Source organism: Pelobates fuscus, chromosome 4 (genome assembly GCF_036172605.1).
Source record: "Pelobates fuscus isolate aPelFus1 chromosome 4, aPelFus1.pri, whole genome shotgun sequence".
NCBI classification, from domain to species: domain Eukaryota; kingdom Metazoa; phylum Chordata; class Amphibia; order Anura; family Pelobatidae; genus Pelobates; species Pelobates fuscus.
The window spans coordinates 171,906,639-171,927,830 of record NC_086320.1 but is presented as its reverse complement, the minus strand read 5'-3'; the positions used below and the strand labels follow the sequence as shown (position 1 = coordinate 171,927,830).

Below are 21,192 nucleotides of genomic sequence, written 5' to 3'. Positions count from 1 at the left end.
ACAGTGTCCAAGTTAAACGGACATTTGGGTCTTTGCATTGTTCACAAAGACCCTCAATGTAAAATGCTCACTTGCTTGTTAGCTCTCAAGAGGAGAGACCACCTGATTGGCGCAGCACTGCGTTTTGCTTGTATTGCGCACTAGCCTTCCAATGCTTTCCCATCAAAAGCACTGAATTTGCAGATAGCATCAATCTTGCCGATATCAGTCAAGGAGGCAAGACACCCCTTTTTGCTCCCTACTCCTTGTATTCTAACACAAGTGTTTCTCTAACGACACATTACTGTTGGTGTTATTCACAAACACCACGAATACTGAGCTACTACAAATGAGGCAGGCTTTACAGAACACACTGGCAGGCCTGGGGTGCAGACTTCACAGAGCACACTAGTAGGCTTCACAGAGCACACCGGTAAGCCATGGGGAGCAGGCTGCAGTGAGGGTACTGTCTAATGATGGTGCTCAGCAGCACAGGACTAATCTGCTCAGCAACAAAAAAAAACTCAACTTGTGCTGCAGCATGTTTTCGTATGCTTCTGTCAGACACAGACTGATTCCCATGCTCGCTCTCTCTCTCTCTGCAATGAATAAAATACTGGGTTTACATCCACAATTACCATCGCCCACAGCACTGATTCATCAGGAAATCTAGAACGCCAGAGAGCAGTAAGAGAGGACTATAGCTCAGACAACCAGGGGTCAGGGAGAGCTAATCCCCATAGTTCCCTCACAACTTATAGCGTTGGTCAGAGGACCTATTTCTATCGCTTCTGATAAACAAGTAGGCAAAATTCTAGAGGCCAGTTTCTATATCTAGGTCACCATGGCAACCTAGCACCAAGTGAAGATTGTCAAAAGGTGCAGAAAAATACCTACATCAGATTAAATTGTGATTAAGTCATATCATATGATCACACGCCAAAGTAACCAAAGTTTGGTGATTTAACATAAAGAGATTACTTTAATAATAGTATAGGTCTTTTCTTTTTTCTTTTTTGCAGCAAACATGCCTGTATACCTCCCATCATTTGCGGGACCAGCAGGACCATCCGGATTTTGGAGTGTTGTGTCGCTGTGGCAACTGTCCCTAGTAAGCACAAAGTAAGTGCATCATTAGATAGAATATGCTGTACTGAATGGTGTCAGAGCATTAGCACTGCTTCACCAGCTTTCTACACACTGTCCCTAGGGAGGCTGTCTGACAGCCTGGCATGCTTGCATTCCAGCCTTGCTCTTGCCTTCTTCAGGCGGCCCTGTCCCCGGTCACTGGTACCCCAGTCTTAATTTTATTCCTTCCAACGTTGAGCGATATGTAACATGGATTTTCCTAAAATGTCTAATATTATTTAGGGAGTAAGGAGCCAAACACACTAGTTTGTTGAAAACTTTAAATTTACAAACATGTCTGTGAAACACTCACCTAAACAAGCTTACTTTAAATGAGATGCTGCCTATAAAACATGCATTCGAAACAAAGAACTTTAGGAGAAAGAATTTGGCAAAATTCAAATAGTATGCACAGATATACAAGCTCATTCTCCATAGCATAAAGGATCTCTCAGTTTGTTTCGGTTGAGTACATTCAAGTCCTGGAAGAGATAAAGGAGACTGACAGGTAAGGATAGGCTCAATTGGCTGTTGTGGATGCGTGAAATTACTTTTTTGTTTAAAGAAATAACTGTTCCTACTTTGGGAAAATACTTATGGAACATGAAAGGTGTCAGTCTTTCCATTTTTTTTGTAGCTATTCAGTTTATCCATTACTACCGATAGCACAGCCCAGCAGGCAGGAAATACAGATTAACTGTCTAAATTAAATCTTCTCTTGCTTAAAAATACAATTGAAATAAACATAACTAAATAAAAATCAGATATATAAACAGCATGACTAGTATGTTGACAAATAAATCAAGTCATGGAAAGCAATACCATGAGTAACTTTGTTAGCTGTTAAACATGAAAAAACAGCTTAGAGGGACACTATAGTCACCAGAACAACTTCAGCTTATTGAATTTGTTCTGGTGAGTAGAATAATTACTTTCAGGCTTTTTGCTGTAAACACTGTCTTTTCAGAGAAAATGCAGTGTTTACATTACAGCCTAGGGATAACTTCACTGGCTACTCCTCAGATGGCTGTTAGAGATCCTTCCTGGGCCATGGCTGCCTAAAATGCATCCAAAAATTCAGTATCTCCTCCCTCTCTGCATGCAGACACTGAACTTTCCTCATAGAGATTCATTGATTCAATTCATCTCTATGAGGAGATATGATTGGCCAGGGCTGTGTTTGAATCATGCTGGCTCTGCCCCTGATCTGCCTCCTTGTCAGTCTCAGCCAATCCTGTGCGGAAGCATTGTGATTGGATCAGACTACCACTTCTGATGATGTCAGCAGACTGCTTTTTTTTTTTTTTTTTTTGACAAACAGCATGCAGATCTACAGCTTCTGGCTTGAATACAGTAAGATTTTGCTATATTTATGGAGGCATGAGGGGCCCAGGGGGGATAGATGCTGGTTTTAACACAATAGGGTCAGGAATACATGTTTGTGTTCCTGACACTATAGTGATCAGACCACAAAGCATGTAAATTCATGTCTCAAGTGCATCAGTCACAGAAACTGCTCTCTTAACACATCAAAGAATTTTATGATGTATTAAGAAAGCGTGTATAGTATTTTAAAGAAACTTAAAAAAATTGGAGGGGGGATTTTCTTCTATCATAGAATGTTAAAAACCACCTGGGTAGACCAATACTTTAGATTACAGGACCTAGACAGACAAAAGCCAGTTTGATTTTATGTAGGTGTAGAGCTCAAATATATAAATAAATAAATAAATAAAATCAGCACAAAACAAGATATACTAAAATCACACAACACAGGTGTTAACAACTAGAACTTAAAAGTTTAGCTTGTCACAAAAACGTCTGTGCAGGACTGGTACAATTACAATTTCTGGAAGATGCCAATCATGGTTCTTTTTATTCCAATTAGTAGTCATAGCCCATGCATCCATCCATAATTTAATTGATTATTAAAATATTTTAAACGTGTATCCTACTTAAAGGTTCACATTAAGCACCATAATGTCAGTATTACCATTTGATCCAGCAAGTCGAATTGTATCGCAGCAACGACTAATAGGTAACGTCTTACCGGGCCTTAGAATGGCCTGACTAAACGTACCAAAGAATAGTCAGAATGCTAGCAGAGGTCGGGGATACAGAAAGAGACACAACGATTAGGGAATACCAGAATACAGGGAAGTCAATACCCAGAAGTAAATGCTCAGAAACACACTCTTGGACAACCACTAAAGAAACCACAACAGGGCAATGATGAAAAGGCATAAGGAGTTTAAATAAGCCTATTTCAGCTCTAATTGGCAGAAAATCAGCCTTTGACCCCTGAACGAGCGCGCGTCTCGCGATGTCGTTATCAACGTGGGTGGACATGGGGCTGTAATTTGGTGTGGATCCGCAGCGGACGGCGTCCATCAGCATGTTGCAGAGGTCACATATACAGACGCATGCCCGCTGCGCACAAATGCCACAAGATGAGGCTGAACATGGTACACATAATCCCTACGGGTTTTAGAAATGTTGGCGCAAAATTAGTCTCCATTTGAGTGATTTGACAAGAATTGGGGCTCTCCAGACACCCAAAGCATAATGTTACATGATCTTTACAAACCTGGCCAAATTTACTTTGACAACAATGATAGGCTAGGCCACTAGGATTTAGCTCAGGGAGACTCCAGCACTATTCTCTTTGTATAGGTAATGGTGTGAGGAGATCCACAGTGATGACACCAGAGGTTCACCAATCATCAAATAAAGAACCCAGATTTCAAGCATCCAGACTCAACATGATTTGAGGACCTGTCCAAGGGACATCCCCTCCCACACCAAATTCTTACCTCATAAGCAGTTTCCAAATGCTTCTACCTACTTCTTATATATGTACTACACTTTCCTTCGTATGCCTAGAGAAAAAAAAATAAGGCCGATTCTACCCTACCTTTCTCGTTTTAAAAATGGACTATTCCATCATCTCAAACTGCATTTTTATAACCAGTACACATTTGATTCTAGACACCGTTACTTGTGGCAATATTTAATTTCATTTGAATGCAAAGCCTTTTCACTTTGCAATAGATCCAGTCTTCAATTGGAATCCATTGAGCTGATCCAAAGACGAGTTCTTATTTGAACTGCGGCTGTTTAAATTGTTCCTATGTTGGTTAAAACATGTAGCTTGTTTAATTTTTGAAACACTTGAGAACAGAACTCATGCAGTCTAAATGACACTGGTGCATTAGCCCACTGATCTTTCTCAACATACACATTCTTGTGAATTTTTCTCAATGGCTGATTAGGAGCACAGATCTGTGTTTTCTATTTAAAGTTATCACTTTCTTTTAAATCAAATGGTCAAGAATGTACTATAATTCTGTTCTGAAGACACTTCTGGCATATCATTAAAACTCTACTGAATGCAAATGAAAAGCATTTGCATCTCTAACTTCAACAATAACTTGAGTTCTTGTTAAAGCGGCACTGTCATGCCGAATTCCGTTTTTTTTTTAACCCCCCTCCCGCCTCAACTACATCCAATCGACCCCCTAGTCACCCCCAAATGCCCCTATGCCCCCCACATTACCTATTTTTTATTCTTTATTTTCTGCCCCGATCTATATTCAGGGCGCCGCCATCTTTGTGTAGGTAGGTGAAGTCCCTGTGGGACACGTCATCTACCCACACTAGATAGCCCTGAGATTCCCGCACATGCCCAGTGAAACATCTGGACATGCGAACGGGAATTTCACCTATTCATTCATTCATCAGACAGACGAATGAATGAATAGAAAAAATCAGACGAACAAACTAACACTGTGTATCAGTGTTCGTGTGTTTGTTCGGTTTATTACAAGGAGGGAGCTACCGGCGTGCAGCTCCCTCCTTGCAATATGTAAAGACAGAAGCGGTGGGGAGCAGTGCTCCCCACCACTTCATAAGCCCCCCAGGTCCCCTCCTCACTCTATGGGGGTCAATATGACCCCCATAATAGCACAAGGGAGATTAAAATCTCCCCAATGCCCCTACTCGCTATACCGCGAGTAGGGGCATGTCCACTAAACAGTGAGCAGCCTGTGGCTGCTCACTGTAAAAAAAAAAAAAAAAAAAAAAAAGGGTAATAAGGGTAATAAGGGGGGGACGGGGGACCTACTGTCCTCCCCCGCCGGCCCCCACCCCTGGACGGCGGGTGGGGGCCATAATGGGAATGAGGGGGGACCTACTGTCCGCCCCTCAGGCCCCCACCCCTGGGCGGCGGGTGGGGGCCATAATAGTAATAAGGGGGGGGGACCTACTGTCCTCCCCCCCCCCGGCCCCCACCCCTGGGCGGCGGGTGGGGGCCATAATAGTAATAAGGGGGGGGGGACCTACTGTCCTCCCCCCCCCCGGCCCCCACCCCTGGGCGGCGGGTGGGGGCCATAATAGTAATATGGGGGGGGGGGACCTACTGTCCTCCAGCCCCCGGCCCCCACCCCTGGGCGGCGGGTGGGGGCCCTAATGGTAAAAGGGGGGGGGGACCTACTGTCCTCCAGCCCCCGGCCCCCACCCCTGGGCGGCGGGTGGGGGCCCTAATGGTAAAAGGGGGGGGGACCTACTGTCCTCCCCCCCGGCCCCCACCCCTGGGCGGCGGGGGGGCCCTAATGGTAAAAGGGGGGGGGGACCTACTGTCCTCCCCCCCGGCCCCCACCCCTGGGCGGCGGGTGGGGGCCATAACGATAATGGGGGGGGACCTACTGTCCTCCCCCCGCCCCCACCCCTGGGCGGCGGGTGGGGGCACTAAGTAAATTCCCCCCCCCCCCATCAAGGTGACTAGGGGTGCCAAGCCCCTAGTCACCCACCCCCCACCCAAATAAAAAATGCCCCTACCTACCCCCCTCACCCTAAAAAATAGTGAGGGGGGAATAAAATTGCTAACCTGTAAAGTAAAATTAAACTTACCATTCGACGTCTTCTTTTTTCTAAAATCTTCATTTTTCAGCCCCAAAAAAGGGCAAATAAAAAACCATCAAAAGCCGTCGAACTAAAAATAAAATAAAAAACCCGAGCGCAAAAAAAACAAAAAACCCGACGAAAAAGAAAAAACCCGAGCGCACATAAAAATAATCCATCTTCACCCATGGAGGGCTCCGCGCAGACTGAGCTCCGCAGGGCGGGGCAAGGCTTATAAAGCCTTGCCCCGCCCTGCAATTAGCCTAAGAACACTCTGATTGGTGGGTTTAAGCCAATCAGAGTGCTCTTTGTAATTTTACAAGCGTGGGAAAGTTCTTTGGAATTTTCCCACGCTTGTAAAATGACACAGAGCACTGTGATTGGATGGCTTGAAATCCATCCAATCACAGTGCTCTGTGTCATTTTACAAGCGTGGGAAAGTTCTTTGGAATTTTCCCACGCTTGTAAAATGACACAGAGCACTGTGATTGGATGGATTTCAAGCCATCCAATCACAGTGCTCTGTGTCATTTTACAAGCGTGGGAAAAATCCAAAGAACTTTCCCACGCTTGTAAAATGACACAGAGCACTGTGATTGGATGGATTTCAAGCCATCCAATCACAGTGCTCTGTGTCATTTTACAAGCGTGGGAAAATTCCAAAGAACTTTCCCACGCTTGTAAAATGACACAGAGCACTGTGATTGGATGGATTTCAAGCCATCCAATCACAGTGCTCTGTGTCATTTTACAAGCGTGGGAAAATTCCAAAGAACTTTCCCACGCTTGTAAAATGACACAGAGCACTGTGATTGGATGGCTTGAAATCCATCCAATCACAGTGCTCTGTGTCATTTTACAAGCATGGGAAAATTCCAAAGAACTTTCCCACGCTTGTAAAATTACAAAGAGCACTGTGATTGGATGGATTTCAAGCCATCCAATCACAGTGCTCTGTGTCATTTTACAAGCGTGGGAAAATTCCAAAGAACTTTCCCACGCTTGTAAAATTACAAAGAGCACTCTGATTGGCTTAAACCCACCAATCAGAGTGTTCTTAGGCTAATTGCAGGGCGGGGCAAGGCTTTATAAGCCTTGCCCCGCCCTGCGGAGCTCAGTCTGCGCGGAGCCCTCCATGGGTGAAGATGGATTATTTTTATGTGCGCTCGGGTTTTTTCTTTTTCGTCGGGCTTTTTTTTTTTTGCGCTCGGGTTTTTTATTTTATTTTTAGTTCGACGGCTTTTGATGGTTTTTTATTTGGCCTTTTTTGGGGCTGAAAAATGAAGATTTTAGAAAAAAGAAGACGTTGAATGGTAAGTTTAATTTTACTTTACAGGTTAGCAATTTTATTCCCCCCTCACTATTTTTTAGGGTGAGGGGGGTAGGTAGGGGCATTTTTTATTTGGGTGGGGGGTGGGTGACTAGGGGCTTGGGCACCCCTAGTCACCTTGATGGGGGGGGGGGGAATTTACTTAGTGCCCCCACCCGCCGCCCAGGGGTGGGGGCGGGGGGGGGGCAGTAGCCCCCCCTTATTACTATGATGGCCCCCACCCGCCGCCCAGGGGTGGGGGCCGGGGGGGAGGACAGTAGGTCCCCCCCCCTTTTACCATTAGGGCCCCCACCCGCCGCCCAGGGGTGGGGGCCGGGGGCTGGAGGACAGTAGGTCCCCCCCCCTTATTACTATTATGGCCCCCACCCGCCGCCCAGGGGTGGGGGCCGGGGGGGAGGACAGTAGGTCCCCCCCCCCTACTACTATTATGGCCCCCACCCGCCGCCCAGGGGTGGGGGCCGGGGGGGGGTAGGACAGTAGGTCCCCCCCCCTACTACTGTTATGGCCTCCACCCGACCCCCAGGGGTGGGGGCCGGGGGGGGGGAGGACAGTAGGTCCCCCCCCCCTTTTATTACCATTATGGCCCCCACCCGCCGGCCAGGGGTGGGGGCCGGGGGGGAGGACAGTAGGTCCCCCCCCTACTACTATTATGGCCCCCACCCGCCGCCCAGGGGTGGGGGCCGGGGGGGGAGGACAGTAGGTCCCCCCCTCTTATTACCATTATGGCCCCCACCCGCCGCCCAGGGGTGGGGGCCGGGGGGGGGGGAGGACAGTAGGTCCCCCCCCTCATTATCTTTATGGCCCCCACCCACCGCTCAGGGGTGGGGGCCGGGGGGGGGGGGGACAATAGGTCTCCCTCCCTTATTTTACTTTACAGCCCCCACCCGTCGTTTAGGGGTGGGGGCAATATTTTTTTTTTTTTTTTTTTTTTACAGTGAGGTATAGCGAGTAGGGGCATATTATTTACTATTCATTTTTACTTAGTATTAGTAAAGTTGGCTGAAAGACCAGTTTAGGTCTTTCAGCCTTTTAGTAGATAGCTCCCTGATACCGTGGGAATTAGGGAGTTATCTACTAAGCGGCTGCAAGATGCAGCCACAGCAATGAATAGGATCGGGGTTTCATTCATCAGAATTAAATTCCGATCCGAACAAAGTACCGAATTGCATCCTAACACCAATGGAGAAACAGTGCTCATTCTGTTAGGATGCAATTCGGCAGTTTTGCCGGCGTTCTGTCTAAGTGACAGGACGTTCGGCAATACTGACAGGAAGCATTGTGGGAACTGGGAGGAAAGCTAGGGATCATGGGAAAATTGCTCTGACCAGCGGAAATGAAGCACACTTTGCTCCTCCGCTGGTCAGAGCTGGTCAAGCGGAGGAATCCTCCATAAGACAGAGTCCCTACTTTGTCTTATGATTTTAAAGAAAACTAAAGAAGACAGGAAGAAAAGAATAACAGATCCTGAGAGAGGGGGAGAAGAGGAAGAGATTGAGGAAAGGTAAGTTCGGCATGACAGTGCCGCTTTAAATGCTGCATTTTCCATCAGCACAGCAATGTTCTGGTTGCTTAGTAACCTGGGAAAAACTGTACATGCGTACTGATGAATAAATGCAGTCTTGCTCTGTTCTATTCATCCTTGGTTGGCCAGCAACACACAGGGAAACTACTTGATTCAGTCATTGTAAAGGGCATTCTCAAGATCATACGGAGCAATGCCTACAAACTTAAAAATACAAAAGAACAGGACATAAAACAAAAAATAAAATTATATAAAAAGGAGTAAATAGCATTTATGCAGCTATTCACATTCAATAAAATAATAACCATGCAGTACTAGCATTTCTTATACAGTTACAATCAATATTATTCAACCCCCATAGAAATATGGCGAAGTCAAAAGAATGGTCCACAAAGTTAATAGAATAGATCATCGCCCTTCACAACAATAAACAGGATACAAAAAGATAGCAAAGGCAACGTTGGAAAAGTAGTTTGTAAGCTCAAAGTTGATGGAACAGTAGTTAACACTACCTGGACGGGGCAGAAAAAGGAAGTTATTCATGGCTACAACCAGATTTTTCAGAAGGCAAGTTGTGAAAACCCCTAGAGGGACTGCAAAAGACCTGCAGCAAGATTTGGTGGAAACAGGCACTAAGGTTTCAGAAAGCATAGTAAGGTGTGTACTAAACGCAAAAGATTACCATGCCAGAACTCCAAGACATACACCACTACTGACCTAAAAGCACTAGAAAAGTCGGATCCAATATGCTCAAAACCATATAAATAAGTCACAGAAGTTTGGGGTTTCTGTTCTGTGGAGCGATGAAAAAAAGAACTGGAACTTTTCGGCCCAAAAGATCAGCGGTTTGTCTGGAGAAAGAAAAATGAAGCATACGCTGAAAAGAGCACACTACCTACAGTTAAGCATGGTGCTGGCATGATGAGGCTCTGGGACAGCTTGGCATCCTCTGGCACTGGAAACCTTCAGCATGTGGAAGGAAAGATGGATTCATGAAAGTATTGGGAGATCCTAGGAGAAAATGTCATGCAGTATGTGAGAAAGCTGAAGCTTGGTTGTCGTTGGACCTTATAACAAGACAATGATGTCAAGCATACTTCAAATTCCACCACGGCTAGGTTGCAGAAAAAGTCCTGGAAAATTCTACAATGGCCATCACAGTCACCTGACATGAACCCCATAGAAAATCTGTGGTGGGAATTGAAGAAGGCGGTTGAAGCACGCAAACCCAAGAATATTAGCGAACTGGAGGTCATTACTTATGAGCAATGGGCTAAGCTTCCTCAATAATGCTGCCAGAAGCTGATATCTGATCGCATTTCCAGCAGATTATAACCCTAATATGGTGCTCTACTAAGTACTAAAGATACCTGCTATGAAGGGGTTGTATTATTTTGAGACTGGAGAAGTTATTATAAGTTGCATTTTAGTTGAATTTGGGGAAACCACTTGAAGCATTCATTGTGTTGAGCTATTTTCAATTGCTTTTGTTTAATTTGTTCAATGTAAACATCTGAAAGTCTGTAAATTGTGACAATTTACCCGATTTTCAATAGGGATTCAATCATTTTGATTACAACTGTACATAAAACACGGATGTGTTTTACTTGGTCCTTTCGGAGTGATACAGGCATAATTAGCACAAAGATATAAAAAAACCTCTAAAAACAGTAATTTAATAGTATACTTGTGCATTCAGGAAGGATCAGCATAAAATAAATTAAAATTGAAACCTTTAAATTAAATGAAAACCAAAACGATCAAATATAATTGATTGTGCGATGTCATAGCAATGTTATGAGACAAAAATAAAAGTACAGGATAGTATGTATTTTCTTGATTATAGCATCATAGGGATCTGCTTGTTCTAGTAGTATTTAAACACAGGAAATTGCACCTAAACAGAGGTCTATGACAATAGGTGGTCAATAATTATGTTTGCATTGTTATGGTTGAACTTGAAATTTGGAAGAGCCTATACATAGCCCTCTGTTTAGCATATAGGTTACCATAGCAATTCGCCAATTCAAATATGTAATTTCTAAGCTCCAATCTACCATCTAATATCCTAAAATAGCTAATAAAAAAGGGAATACCAAAAAAGAAATTGGCAATATATACTAAATAGGGAAACTTGGATACATGTTCCCCTAGCAACAGTAATATCTCCATGACAACACATAAATAGTAGCTTAGATCTTGAAATAAAGAATAAGTACATCAGTAAAATAAACGTGAAAGAAGGTATTTGTAAAAAAAAAAAAAAAAAAAACACAATTTTTTTTTTGTAATATACAGTGAATTCATATAATAAACAAATCAGACAGCACCTACACATTTACATGTGGTTGTAACAACCAAAATCAAGGAGTTATAAAAACTGCTTCACTTAAAACAAAATAACCTATGTAAGAAAAAAAAAAATATATATATATGTATTAACATAATTAAAGTTCGGGATCTGAACAGCCTATATTGGGGGATTCAAAAAGAAAGCTTAATTTGCCAAATATTATGAAGTATAACTGAAATCCAATATACCGTATTTATCGGCGTATAACACGCACCTCATTTTTAGAAAGAAATTCCAGGAAATTTCCCCCCCTCCCATAGTATTCCCCCCCCTCATCCCATAGTATTTCCCCCCCCCCTCCCCTCCCATAGTATTTCCCCCCCTCCCCTCCCATAGTGTACTTTCCTCCCCCTCCCCTCCCATAGTGTACTTTCCTCCCCCTCCCTTCCCATAGTGTACTTTCCTCCCCCTCCCCTCCCATAGTGTACTTTCCTCCCCCTCCCCTCCCATAGTGTACTTTCCTCCCCCTCCCCTCCCATAGTGTACTTTCCTCCCCCTCCCCTCCCATAGTGTACTTTCCTCCCCCTCCCCTCCCATAGTGTACTTTCCTCCCCCTCCCCTCCCATAGTGTACTTTCCTCCCCCTCCCCTCCCATAGTGTACTTTCCTCCCCCTCCCCTCCCATAGTGTACTTTCCTCCCCCTCCCCTCCCATAGTGTACTTTCCTCCCCCTCCCCTCCCATAGTGTACTTTCCTCCCCCTCCCCTCCCATAGTGTACTTTCCTCCCCCTCCCCTCCCATAATTACTTACCTGTCCTGAAGCGTGGGCCGGCTTCACAGCGCGCTCCGCGGTACAGGAACTTTAATTTAAGGTTCCGGTTTCCGGCGGGACTGAAAGGAAGTGTGCACACTATTGTGCACACTTCCTTTCAGTCCCGCCGGAAACCGGAACCTGAAATTAAAGTTCCTGTACCGCGGTGCGCGCTGTGAAGCCGGCCCACGCTTCAGGACAGGTAAGTAATTATGGGATATCGGCGTATAACACGCACCCACGATTTTTCCCCTATTTTCAGGGGAAAAAAGTGCGTGTTATACGCCGATAAATACGGTATATCTAAAAGAGGCACGAGCAAATGATTACCAAATTATGCATAAATAGAACATGCATTTTTCAGCAATGGTGTTGACGTTAAGATTAACACTTATACAAAATACAGATTAAGGAACAGCGCAAACATAAACACACAGTTTTAAATTTTACAAGGCTACTTAAAATCACCTATCTCTGCATACTGGGGTACTGTGACATAGTCGAGGGCTTAACACGGAATGGCCATATGGTGGAACAGAATAACCACATTTGAAATAGGCAATTTTTAACTAGCCTTGTGAAGTTTAACACTATTTTTGTGTGCGCGCTATTCCTTAACCTGTATTTTGTCAGAATGCAAAGGCTAAAAACGCTTACTAGAGCTTGCACAGAGGAAATCCAAGCATCACAAAGCAATGCTACTTTTTCCAGGGCCTAGATTTCGAACTTTTAACGTGAGATTGTTTTATGCCATTATTTTAATGTTTGAGGTTTTATTAAAAAAAATTATTTTTTCTCTCTCCAACCTGGTTTGTAAAAATTAAAAACAACTTTGACAAGCACAAAAGATGCATTTAAAATATTAGATTTTCTTTAAGCAAAAGATGTTAATGAGACGCCAGATAGATCGCGATTACTAACAGCTGATCAATGGAGAACTATTGTTTACAATTTGAAAGAAGAAATTACGGTAGATTTTTTTTTGCCCCAATATGAGGTCTTTTTGCAAAAACAGAGATGTGCAATGTACAACATAGAAACATAGAAGCAGGTATAGCAAGTAGACATTAACATTTAGGCTTGTGCAAAAGCCATCCTGTATTTCACACTTGATAACAATATGCAACTTATATCAAATGGTACAAGCCAATTCTTTAGACCATTGAGACTTGCTACCCACCGAGGGTTTTTTATATTTAAATCAGGAGTTTAAGCCTCACATGAAGCCCTAACATCTCCCGAGGCTACCCTTGCTCATGGGCTTCCATGGTCCTCAAACAGTTGGATTGTGCCTGATTAAAGTCAGTCCCTTGAAAAGCAAGGGAAGGAAGAAAAAAAAAACGAGAGAGAAAAGTGTTCTAGAATAAGAAAATTTGAGGGGAGGAGGGAGCCCAGAACCGACTCCAGTCGGCCCATCGAGTCTGCCCAATTTTCTAAATACTTTCATTAGTCCCTGGCCTTATCTTATAGCTAGGACAGCCTTATGCCTATCCCACGCATGTTTAAACTCCTTTACTGTGTTAACCTCTACCACTTCAGTGGGAAGGCTATTCCATGCATCCACTACCCAGTCAGAAAAGTAATACTTCCTGATATTTTTAAACCTTTGCCCCTCTAATTTAAGACTATGTCCTCTTGTGCTAGTTTATCTTTTAAATATAGTCTCCCCCTTTACTGTGTTGATTCCCTTTATGTATTTAAATGTTTCTATCATATCCCCCCCTGTCTCGTCTTTCCTCTAAGCTATACAACTCAATGTACTTGTTACAGTTATGGTTTCCTTCAAAAATATTAGTGAGGTACTTAAGTTTTAGGCCTTGCTAGGACCACCCACTTGGAGCACTCCCACATATAAAATCACACCACACACATAACTAACAAGCCATATTCACTCTATTCATACACTATGTATAAACTCAAATGGCAAAATACAAACACCCTCACACACAAGAATAAATGTATATAATCAAATAAACACACATTCAGTCTCTTCACAGCTCATCTATGCCAATACTGAGCAGAAAGATGAAGGGTGGTGACTGGCTACATCCCTGGTTTTTAGAGGAAGAGTGAGATCCCACAGAGCCAAGGCAGCTCACTGGTTTGCGGCTGGCCTATACAGTTGCAAGAAAAAGTATGTGAACCCTTTGGAATGATATGGATTTCTGCACACATTGGTCATAAAATGTGATCTGATCATCATCTAAGTCACAACAATAGACAATCACAGTCTGCTTAAACTAATAACACACAGAGAATGAAATGTTGCCATGTTTTTATTGAACACACCATGTAAACATGCACAGTGCAGGTGGAAAAAGTATGTGAACCCTTGGATTTAATAACTAGTTGAACCTCCTTGGGCAGCAATAACTTCAACCAAACGTTTGCTGTAGTTGCAGATCAGACGTGCACAACGGTCAGGAGTAATTCTTGACCATTCCTCTTTACAGAACTGTTTCAGTTCAGCAATATTCTTGGGATGTCTGGTGTGAATCGCTTTCTTGAGGTCATGCCACAGCATCTCAATCGGGTTGAGATCAGGACTCTGACTGGGCCACTTCAGAAGGTGTATTTTCTTCTGTTTAAGCCATTCTGTTGTTGATTTAATGATATGCTTTTGGTCATTGTCCTGTTGCAACACCCATCTTCTGTTGAGCTTCAGCTGGTAGACAGATGGCCTTAAGTTCTCCTGCAAAATGTCTTGATAAACTTGGGAATTAATTTTTCCTTCGATGATGGCAATCCGTCCAGGCCCTGACGCAGCAAAGCAGCCCCAAACCATGATGCCCCCACCACCATACTTCACAGTTGGGATGAGGTTTTGATGTTGGTGTGCTGTGCCTCTTTTTCGCCACACATAGTGTTGTGTGTTTCTTCCAAACAACTCAACTTTGGTTTCATCTGTCCACAAAATATTTTGCCAGTACTGCTGTGGAACATCCAGGTGCTCTTGTGCAAACTGTAAACATGCAGCAATGTTTTGTTTGGACTGCAGTGGCTTCCTCTGTGGTATCCTCCCGTGAAATCCATTCTTGTTTAGTGTTTTACGCATTGTAGATTCGCTAACAGGGATGTTAGCATTTGCCAGTGACTTTTGTAAGTCTTTAGCTGACACTCTATGATTCTTCTTCACCTCATTGAGCAGTCTGCGCTGTGCTCTTGCAGGCATCTTTACAGGACAGCCACTCATAGGGAGAGTATCAGCAGTGCTTAACTTTCTCCATTTATTGACAATTTGTCTTACCGTGGACTGATGAACAGCAAGGCTTTTGGAGATACTTTTATAACCCTTTCCAGCTTTATGCAAGTCAACAATTCTTAATCGTAGGTCTTCTGAGAGCGCTTTTGTGCGAGGCATCATTCACATCAGGCAATGTTTCTTGTGAAAAGCAAACCCAGAACTAGTGTGTGTTTTATATAGGGCAGGGCAGCTGTAACCAACACCTCCAATCTTATCTCATTGATTGGACTCCAGTTGGCTGACATCTCACTCCAATTAGCTCTTGGAGATGTCATTAGTCTAGGGGTTCACATACTTTTTCCACTGTGAATGTTTACATGGTGTGTTCAATAAAAACAGGGCAACATTTCATTCTTTGTGTGTTATTAGTTTGAGCAGACTGTGATTGTCTATTGTTGTGACTTAGACGATGATCAGATCACATTTTATTACCAATTTGTGCAGAAATCCATGTCATTCCAAAGGGTTCACATACTTTTTCTTGCAACTGTATTTTTCACATAGGAACAATGAATGACACCATGAAAATTCATGGTCTGTCTAACCCCTGGGCCCCTGCCAGTCATTTTCTAGTTAATATTGCTCTGTGTAGTGGGGATGTGATGTCAGGCACAGGTTACCCAGATATTATCTTGTATCTGATCAACCTCTGCTACTCCTATGACACTGGCTGCGGATGCACTACTAACCCGATGCTGCCCAGCAGAATTATTATCACTGCATATCACTAGGTGTGGTTCACCTAGAGTACATGAACTTTCCTCCACAAGTGCTACAGGAATATAGGGGCAGGGTAACAGGCTTGACTCTGGCTTATTTGCCAAAGCATTGGTGTGTATAAGTGATGGAATGTGATTTTCTTTATTCTTTTTGATATTTAATATGTTCGTGAATAAACCCCTAGAATATGTTTCAGGGTTTTAGAATAGACAGCTTTTTGGTGGTTTATAAATTTGCACTTTATACCCGCTTTCCTTTATCCTAGTCCCTTACTGCTGATTGTCTAGCAACAGCAATAAAGTCCTAATTAAACACCCCCCCCTTATCTGCCCAGTAACAGCAGAGAAGTCCAAACTCCTCACCAACCTTTTACTACCTTCTCTATACATTAAGACCAGGATTAACTATCTGATTGGATAAAGAATAAAAGCATGCCTTGTTAAAGGACCACTATAGGCACCCATACCACTTCAGCTTAATGAAGTCGTCTGGGTGCCAGGTCCATCAAGGGATAACCCTGCCTACTGTAAACATAGCAGTTTCAGAGAAACTGCTATGTTCACAAAGGGGTAATCCAGCCTCTAGTGGCTGTCTCATTGACCGTCGCTAGAGGCGCTTCCGTGCTTCTCACTGTGATTTTCACAATGAAAAGACGCCAGCGTCCATAGGAAAGCATTGAGAATGCTTTCTATGGACTGATTGAATGCGCGCACGGCTCTTGCCGCGCATGCGCATTCAGCCGATGACGGCAGAAGAAGGAGGAGATTCCCCAGCGCCGAGGGAGCCCGGCGCTGGAGAAAGGTAAGTGAATAACCCCTTCCTCACACTGCAGCCCGGCGGGAGGGGGGGACCTATTAATACTATAGTGCCAGGAAAACGAGTATGTTTTCCTGGCACTATAGTGATCCTTTAAAGAACACAATATAACCTGTGATATGCAATTACATTTTGAAGAGGTTACTGTGAAAACTTGTGTCAGAGTCTGTGGCTGTTCATGGTGGTCTCTTCCCAGTGCAGAAAGGAAAACTATTGCAGGACAAACAAGAGATTGCTAAATTACATAGAAGTCCATGGCAAGAAGTGATCAATTATTTAAAGAGGTCTTCATATTATAACTTATAGTAGGCATCATGGGAATGGTGCATGTGGTATCATTCCCAAACAAGGTCAGGATGGTTAGGGCAGGAGATCAGTAATTAAAAATGAGATCATATTAGATGGAAAGATATATAACCTATATTTTACAGAACTAATAGCAAACAACTTTTTAAATCTTACCAATCTGCAATACATCCGGTTATCAAGTATCCAAATATCAATCCGACGACCAGGGAAAACTTGGCAATGTGAACTTTCCAGGACGATTCGCATACAAGATCCCACTGGTAGATAAAAAGAAAGAAGAGGATATGTTGAGTAATATAGATTTGGTCTGAGAAACCGTTGGTTAAATCCATCATGTACTGCAAAGTCAGATTAATTCAAGCATTCATGCTCAATCATCCATCAGTCAACGGTGAGTGTTGTAGTGCAGCTAATATAGTTAGCCAACCTATAAAATGTACTTATGTACTTCACATTACTTTTATTCAAACTCATTCTAACTGCACAAGATGACCTGTTAAATAAATGTATTTTAATAGCCTCTATCAACTATACCCTGAAATTGACTTTGTTTTGAAATATCATGTGTTTTTTCCAAAATGTCAAAAAGCAAAATGCATTGTGAAAATAAAATAAATAAATGCAAATCTATTAACCTCTGAATGGCATGCCCCTGCAAGTACCAGGAAGTTTTCTTTTAAACTTTAGCTTCTTACATAGTCCCACCTAGGAGGCATGGAATGTATGGGAAAAATTGTCTACCAATGAAAATGGTGGAGACAGACTGTGAAGCAGCTTGGAACAAATCATTGCTAGATGAAGCAGAAATGCATAACAAATTGGATGCTTTTAAAAAAAAAGAAATTGGCAAACTAAATGGGTCATCTGGCTTTAAACTGCATGTCTCTGTGTCATATCTACATGACGACAGGTACATTTCAATTGAGATCCCTATAGCCAATTGGTTCCTAAATAAAAATGAGCTAAGGCAGCAAAATCCATCTCCGCATTGTTCATGGATTCTGCTCAGTCTTTGTGAAATATTATGTATACTCAAATTCTCCACACCCATAATCATAAAGTGGATTTCAGAGTGAAGCTGTAAATACATTTTGAACATTTTTTTTAGGTCACATGCGCTGATGCTATCCTACTGGGATAATGACAGAGCGAGTGCCTACTGCATGAATGAACAATGAAGGAATAAATTAAAGGGCGCATGGAGCAGCATCCCAGACCAAGCTGCAAACCGCAATTTAGATCAGAGAAGAGTATTGTTGCAGATGGCAGTTCAGGCAGCTGGTCATGAGATCCCACGCGAAGCTTAACTGTGAGTCACTGCTGAATGTCCAAAATTCCCGGGCATCAACAATGATTCAGTAATTACTTCACAAAGGGAACACACCGAAGGGTTATCTAACATGGATACACCATCATGTTTGTCACAATACTGCTTTGAGAAAAAAAAAAATCAAATCATTGTTTTAAAATGTCATTTTTATAATGAATTTATATAGTAGTAGGTTCTGTATAACAGCTTTCCACGGGAGTCCGTTGGTCCAGATTAGTAGTACTATCCATTATAATTTTACAGTGGACTGGTTAGTTACATGATGTAGAATAGTTATTGTGCTGGGGAACCACTTGCTTATGTACTGATTAAATGTTACACTTTCCTGAGGTTTGATTCCTACTCATGCAGTGCTGACTTCATAATGCTATGCTAGGTTTAGCTACCTCCCACCCCCCTCTATTGTCTTGTGTTCAGCAGTATGCTTTGAGCAACCTAACGGATGGGCTTTCACTCACAGGGGGCCTTGTCGTTTACATTTTTACATCTGTGTCAGTTACTCAAAAACAGAGACAAACTGAAAACTTAATCCAGCTGTTTTTAATGCAAAGCAATCTCTATCCCTCTCTCACACTCTATATAGATCTAATCAAAGTACTGGTACAGAATATACACTTTAGGAGATCTTCAAGCTCCTGCCTGCAATGTTTGCTGTTCTTTAGATGCTCTGTGTTTTGTGGGAGCTCTGTAGAAGGGTTCTATGCTTGGTTCAGAGATTTCTTTATAATTCATACATTTTGTAATTAAAGGGACACTATAGTCACCAGAACAACTACAGGTTATTGAATTTGTTCTGGTGAGTAGAATCATTCCCTTCAGGCTTTTTGCTGTAAACACGGTCTTTTCAGAGAAAATGCAGTGTTTACCTTACAGCCTAGTGATAACTTCACTGGCCACTCCTCAGATGATTGGTAGAGATCCTTCCTGGGTCGTGGCTGCCTAAAATGCATCCAAAAATTCTGTGTCTCCTCCCTCTGCATGCAGACACTGAACTTTCCTCATAGAGATTCATTGATTTAATTCTCTATGAGGAGATACTGAATGGCCAGGGCTGTGTTTGAATCATGCTGGCTCTGCCCCGATCTGCCTCTTTGTCAGTCTCAGCCAATCCTATGGGGAAGCATTGTGATTGGATCAGGCTACCACTGATGAGGTCAGCAGACTACTTGTTTTTCTGAGTCAAACAGCATGCAGAGTTACAGCTTCTGGCTTGAATACAATAAGATTTTGCTATATTTATGGAGGCATGAGGGGCCCAGGGGGGCTAGATGGTGTTTTTAACACTATAGGGTCAGGAATACATGTTTGTGTTCCTGACCCTATAGTGATCCTTTAAGTCGACGACTGTGCTTTAACAACCCTTATGCTGTCAGGATACCTTACACCCAGTTTTACAGAATCCAGAGACATTTAAAGAACACTTTAGTCATTACATGAAAGTTTTAGAACACGATTTGGGTCCCACGACTGGAAATGAGACATTTAAAAAGGAGTACAAATAACCTAATTATGGTTTAGCATTGGCAGTTAGAATATTTGGTCATGTTGAATTCAATGTCTTTGGCATGACTTTGTGCCAAACAAAAGCTACAGGAATACTTTACTGGTAGGGTCATGTCATTCATTAGTCTTACTATATTCTTAGGATTTTATACAATAACACAAGTAGAAGCTCATGTCTTTTTCCAAAGCCCAGGTTTAATTTAATTGATCATCATCCAATCAACCAGATCACCAAAAATGTGATTTATAACTTAATTTCCGTTCTCTGACCTTGTCATGGTCACTGATCATGGTTTGATTGTATTTAACCATTTTGTTTAGTTCTACCCTTTTCATTTATTAGTATACTAGAGCATTCATATTTGGAAGAATTGCAAGATGGCCAAAAATCAGCTTCTTCGCCCATTAGTCTGAAGGTAACAATGGAAGACTTAACTTATGAAAGATTTGCTTAGAATAAAAAACTATTTGTTCAATTAATTTATTAGTTCATTTGTGTAAAAATTGCTTCCCTTATGTGAGATTACCAATCCATATTTAAGGGTACTACTACAAAACTAGGAATTCTGTTGGTCCAATAAAAAGGTATTACAAGATACGATGCCAGGCAAGACCCCACATCGCGATCGCTGGTGGGGGATCGCCAGCGAACAGGTATGTCTCCTGGACGGCAAGGACGTACAATGCTGCCCGCCGGACTTTAGAGCCGGGTCCCCAAGGACGGCATAGCAAGCTCGCCATCCTTAAGGGATTAAGGTTTGTGTGTTTATACGTATGTTCAATACTGCTTGCATGCCTGTACTATATACTTGCACTTTGTCTGTATGGTTTTATTATATGAATAAAATCTTTTTATATGCAATAACTTTTTGTGTGCTTTGGGTTTATTTACTATGATGGTATGTGCGTGTCTGTTATGCATGTCTATGAGGAACATTCAGCACCTGCATGCAGAGCGTGGAGACGCTGAATGTAGATAGGAAGCACTTTGATGGCCGTCTGAGTGATTGCCACAAGAGGTGTCACTAGGCAGCAATGTAAACACTGCATTTCTCAGTGTTTACACTAAAAAGCCTGCAGGGATGGGCTATAGCCATCAGAACTACTACAGCAAGCTGTACTGGTCCTGGTGACTAGGAGAGTCAATTTAAGAATTGTATTTTTGTAGCTAAAAAGTTAAAGCCTTGTAAATTGTAAAAAAAACACCTGGCACCTAACTTTTTTTTTTAGCTGTCCCCTTGATTCAAAGAAAATTTGTCAAGTCATGGACTAGTTGATATAGGCATTTAAAACAAAATCCTGGCTCATT

At 42.7% G+C, this 21,192-nt stretch overlaps 1 protein-coding gene across 1 annotated transcript in view; it reads right to left on the bottom strand.

The window, feature by feature from the left end:
* SLC22A23 (solute carrier family 22 member 23) overlaps positions 1-21,192 on the bottom strand; it is a 182,693-nt gene that overhangs the window by 113,753 nt on the left and 47,748 nt on the right. Inside the window, exon 2 of the mRNA XM_063451779.1 lies at positions 17,204-17,307. Coding sequence (XP_063307849.1) covers positions 17,204-17,307 — 104 coding nt within the window. The remainder of the gene's footprint in view (positions 1-17,203; positions 17,308-21,192) is intronic.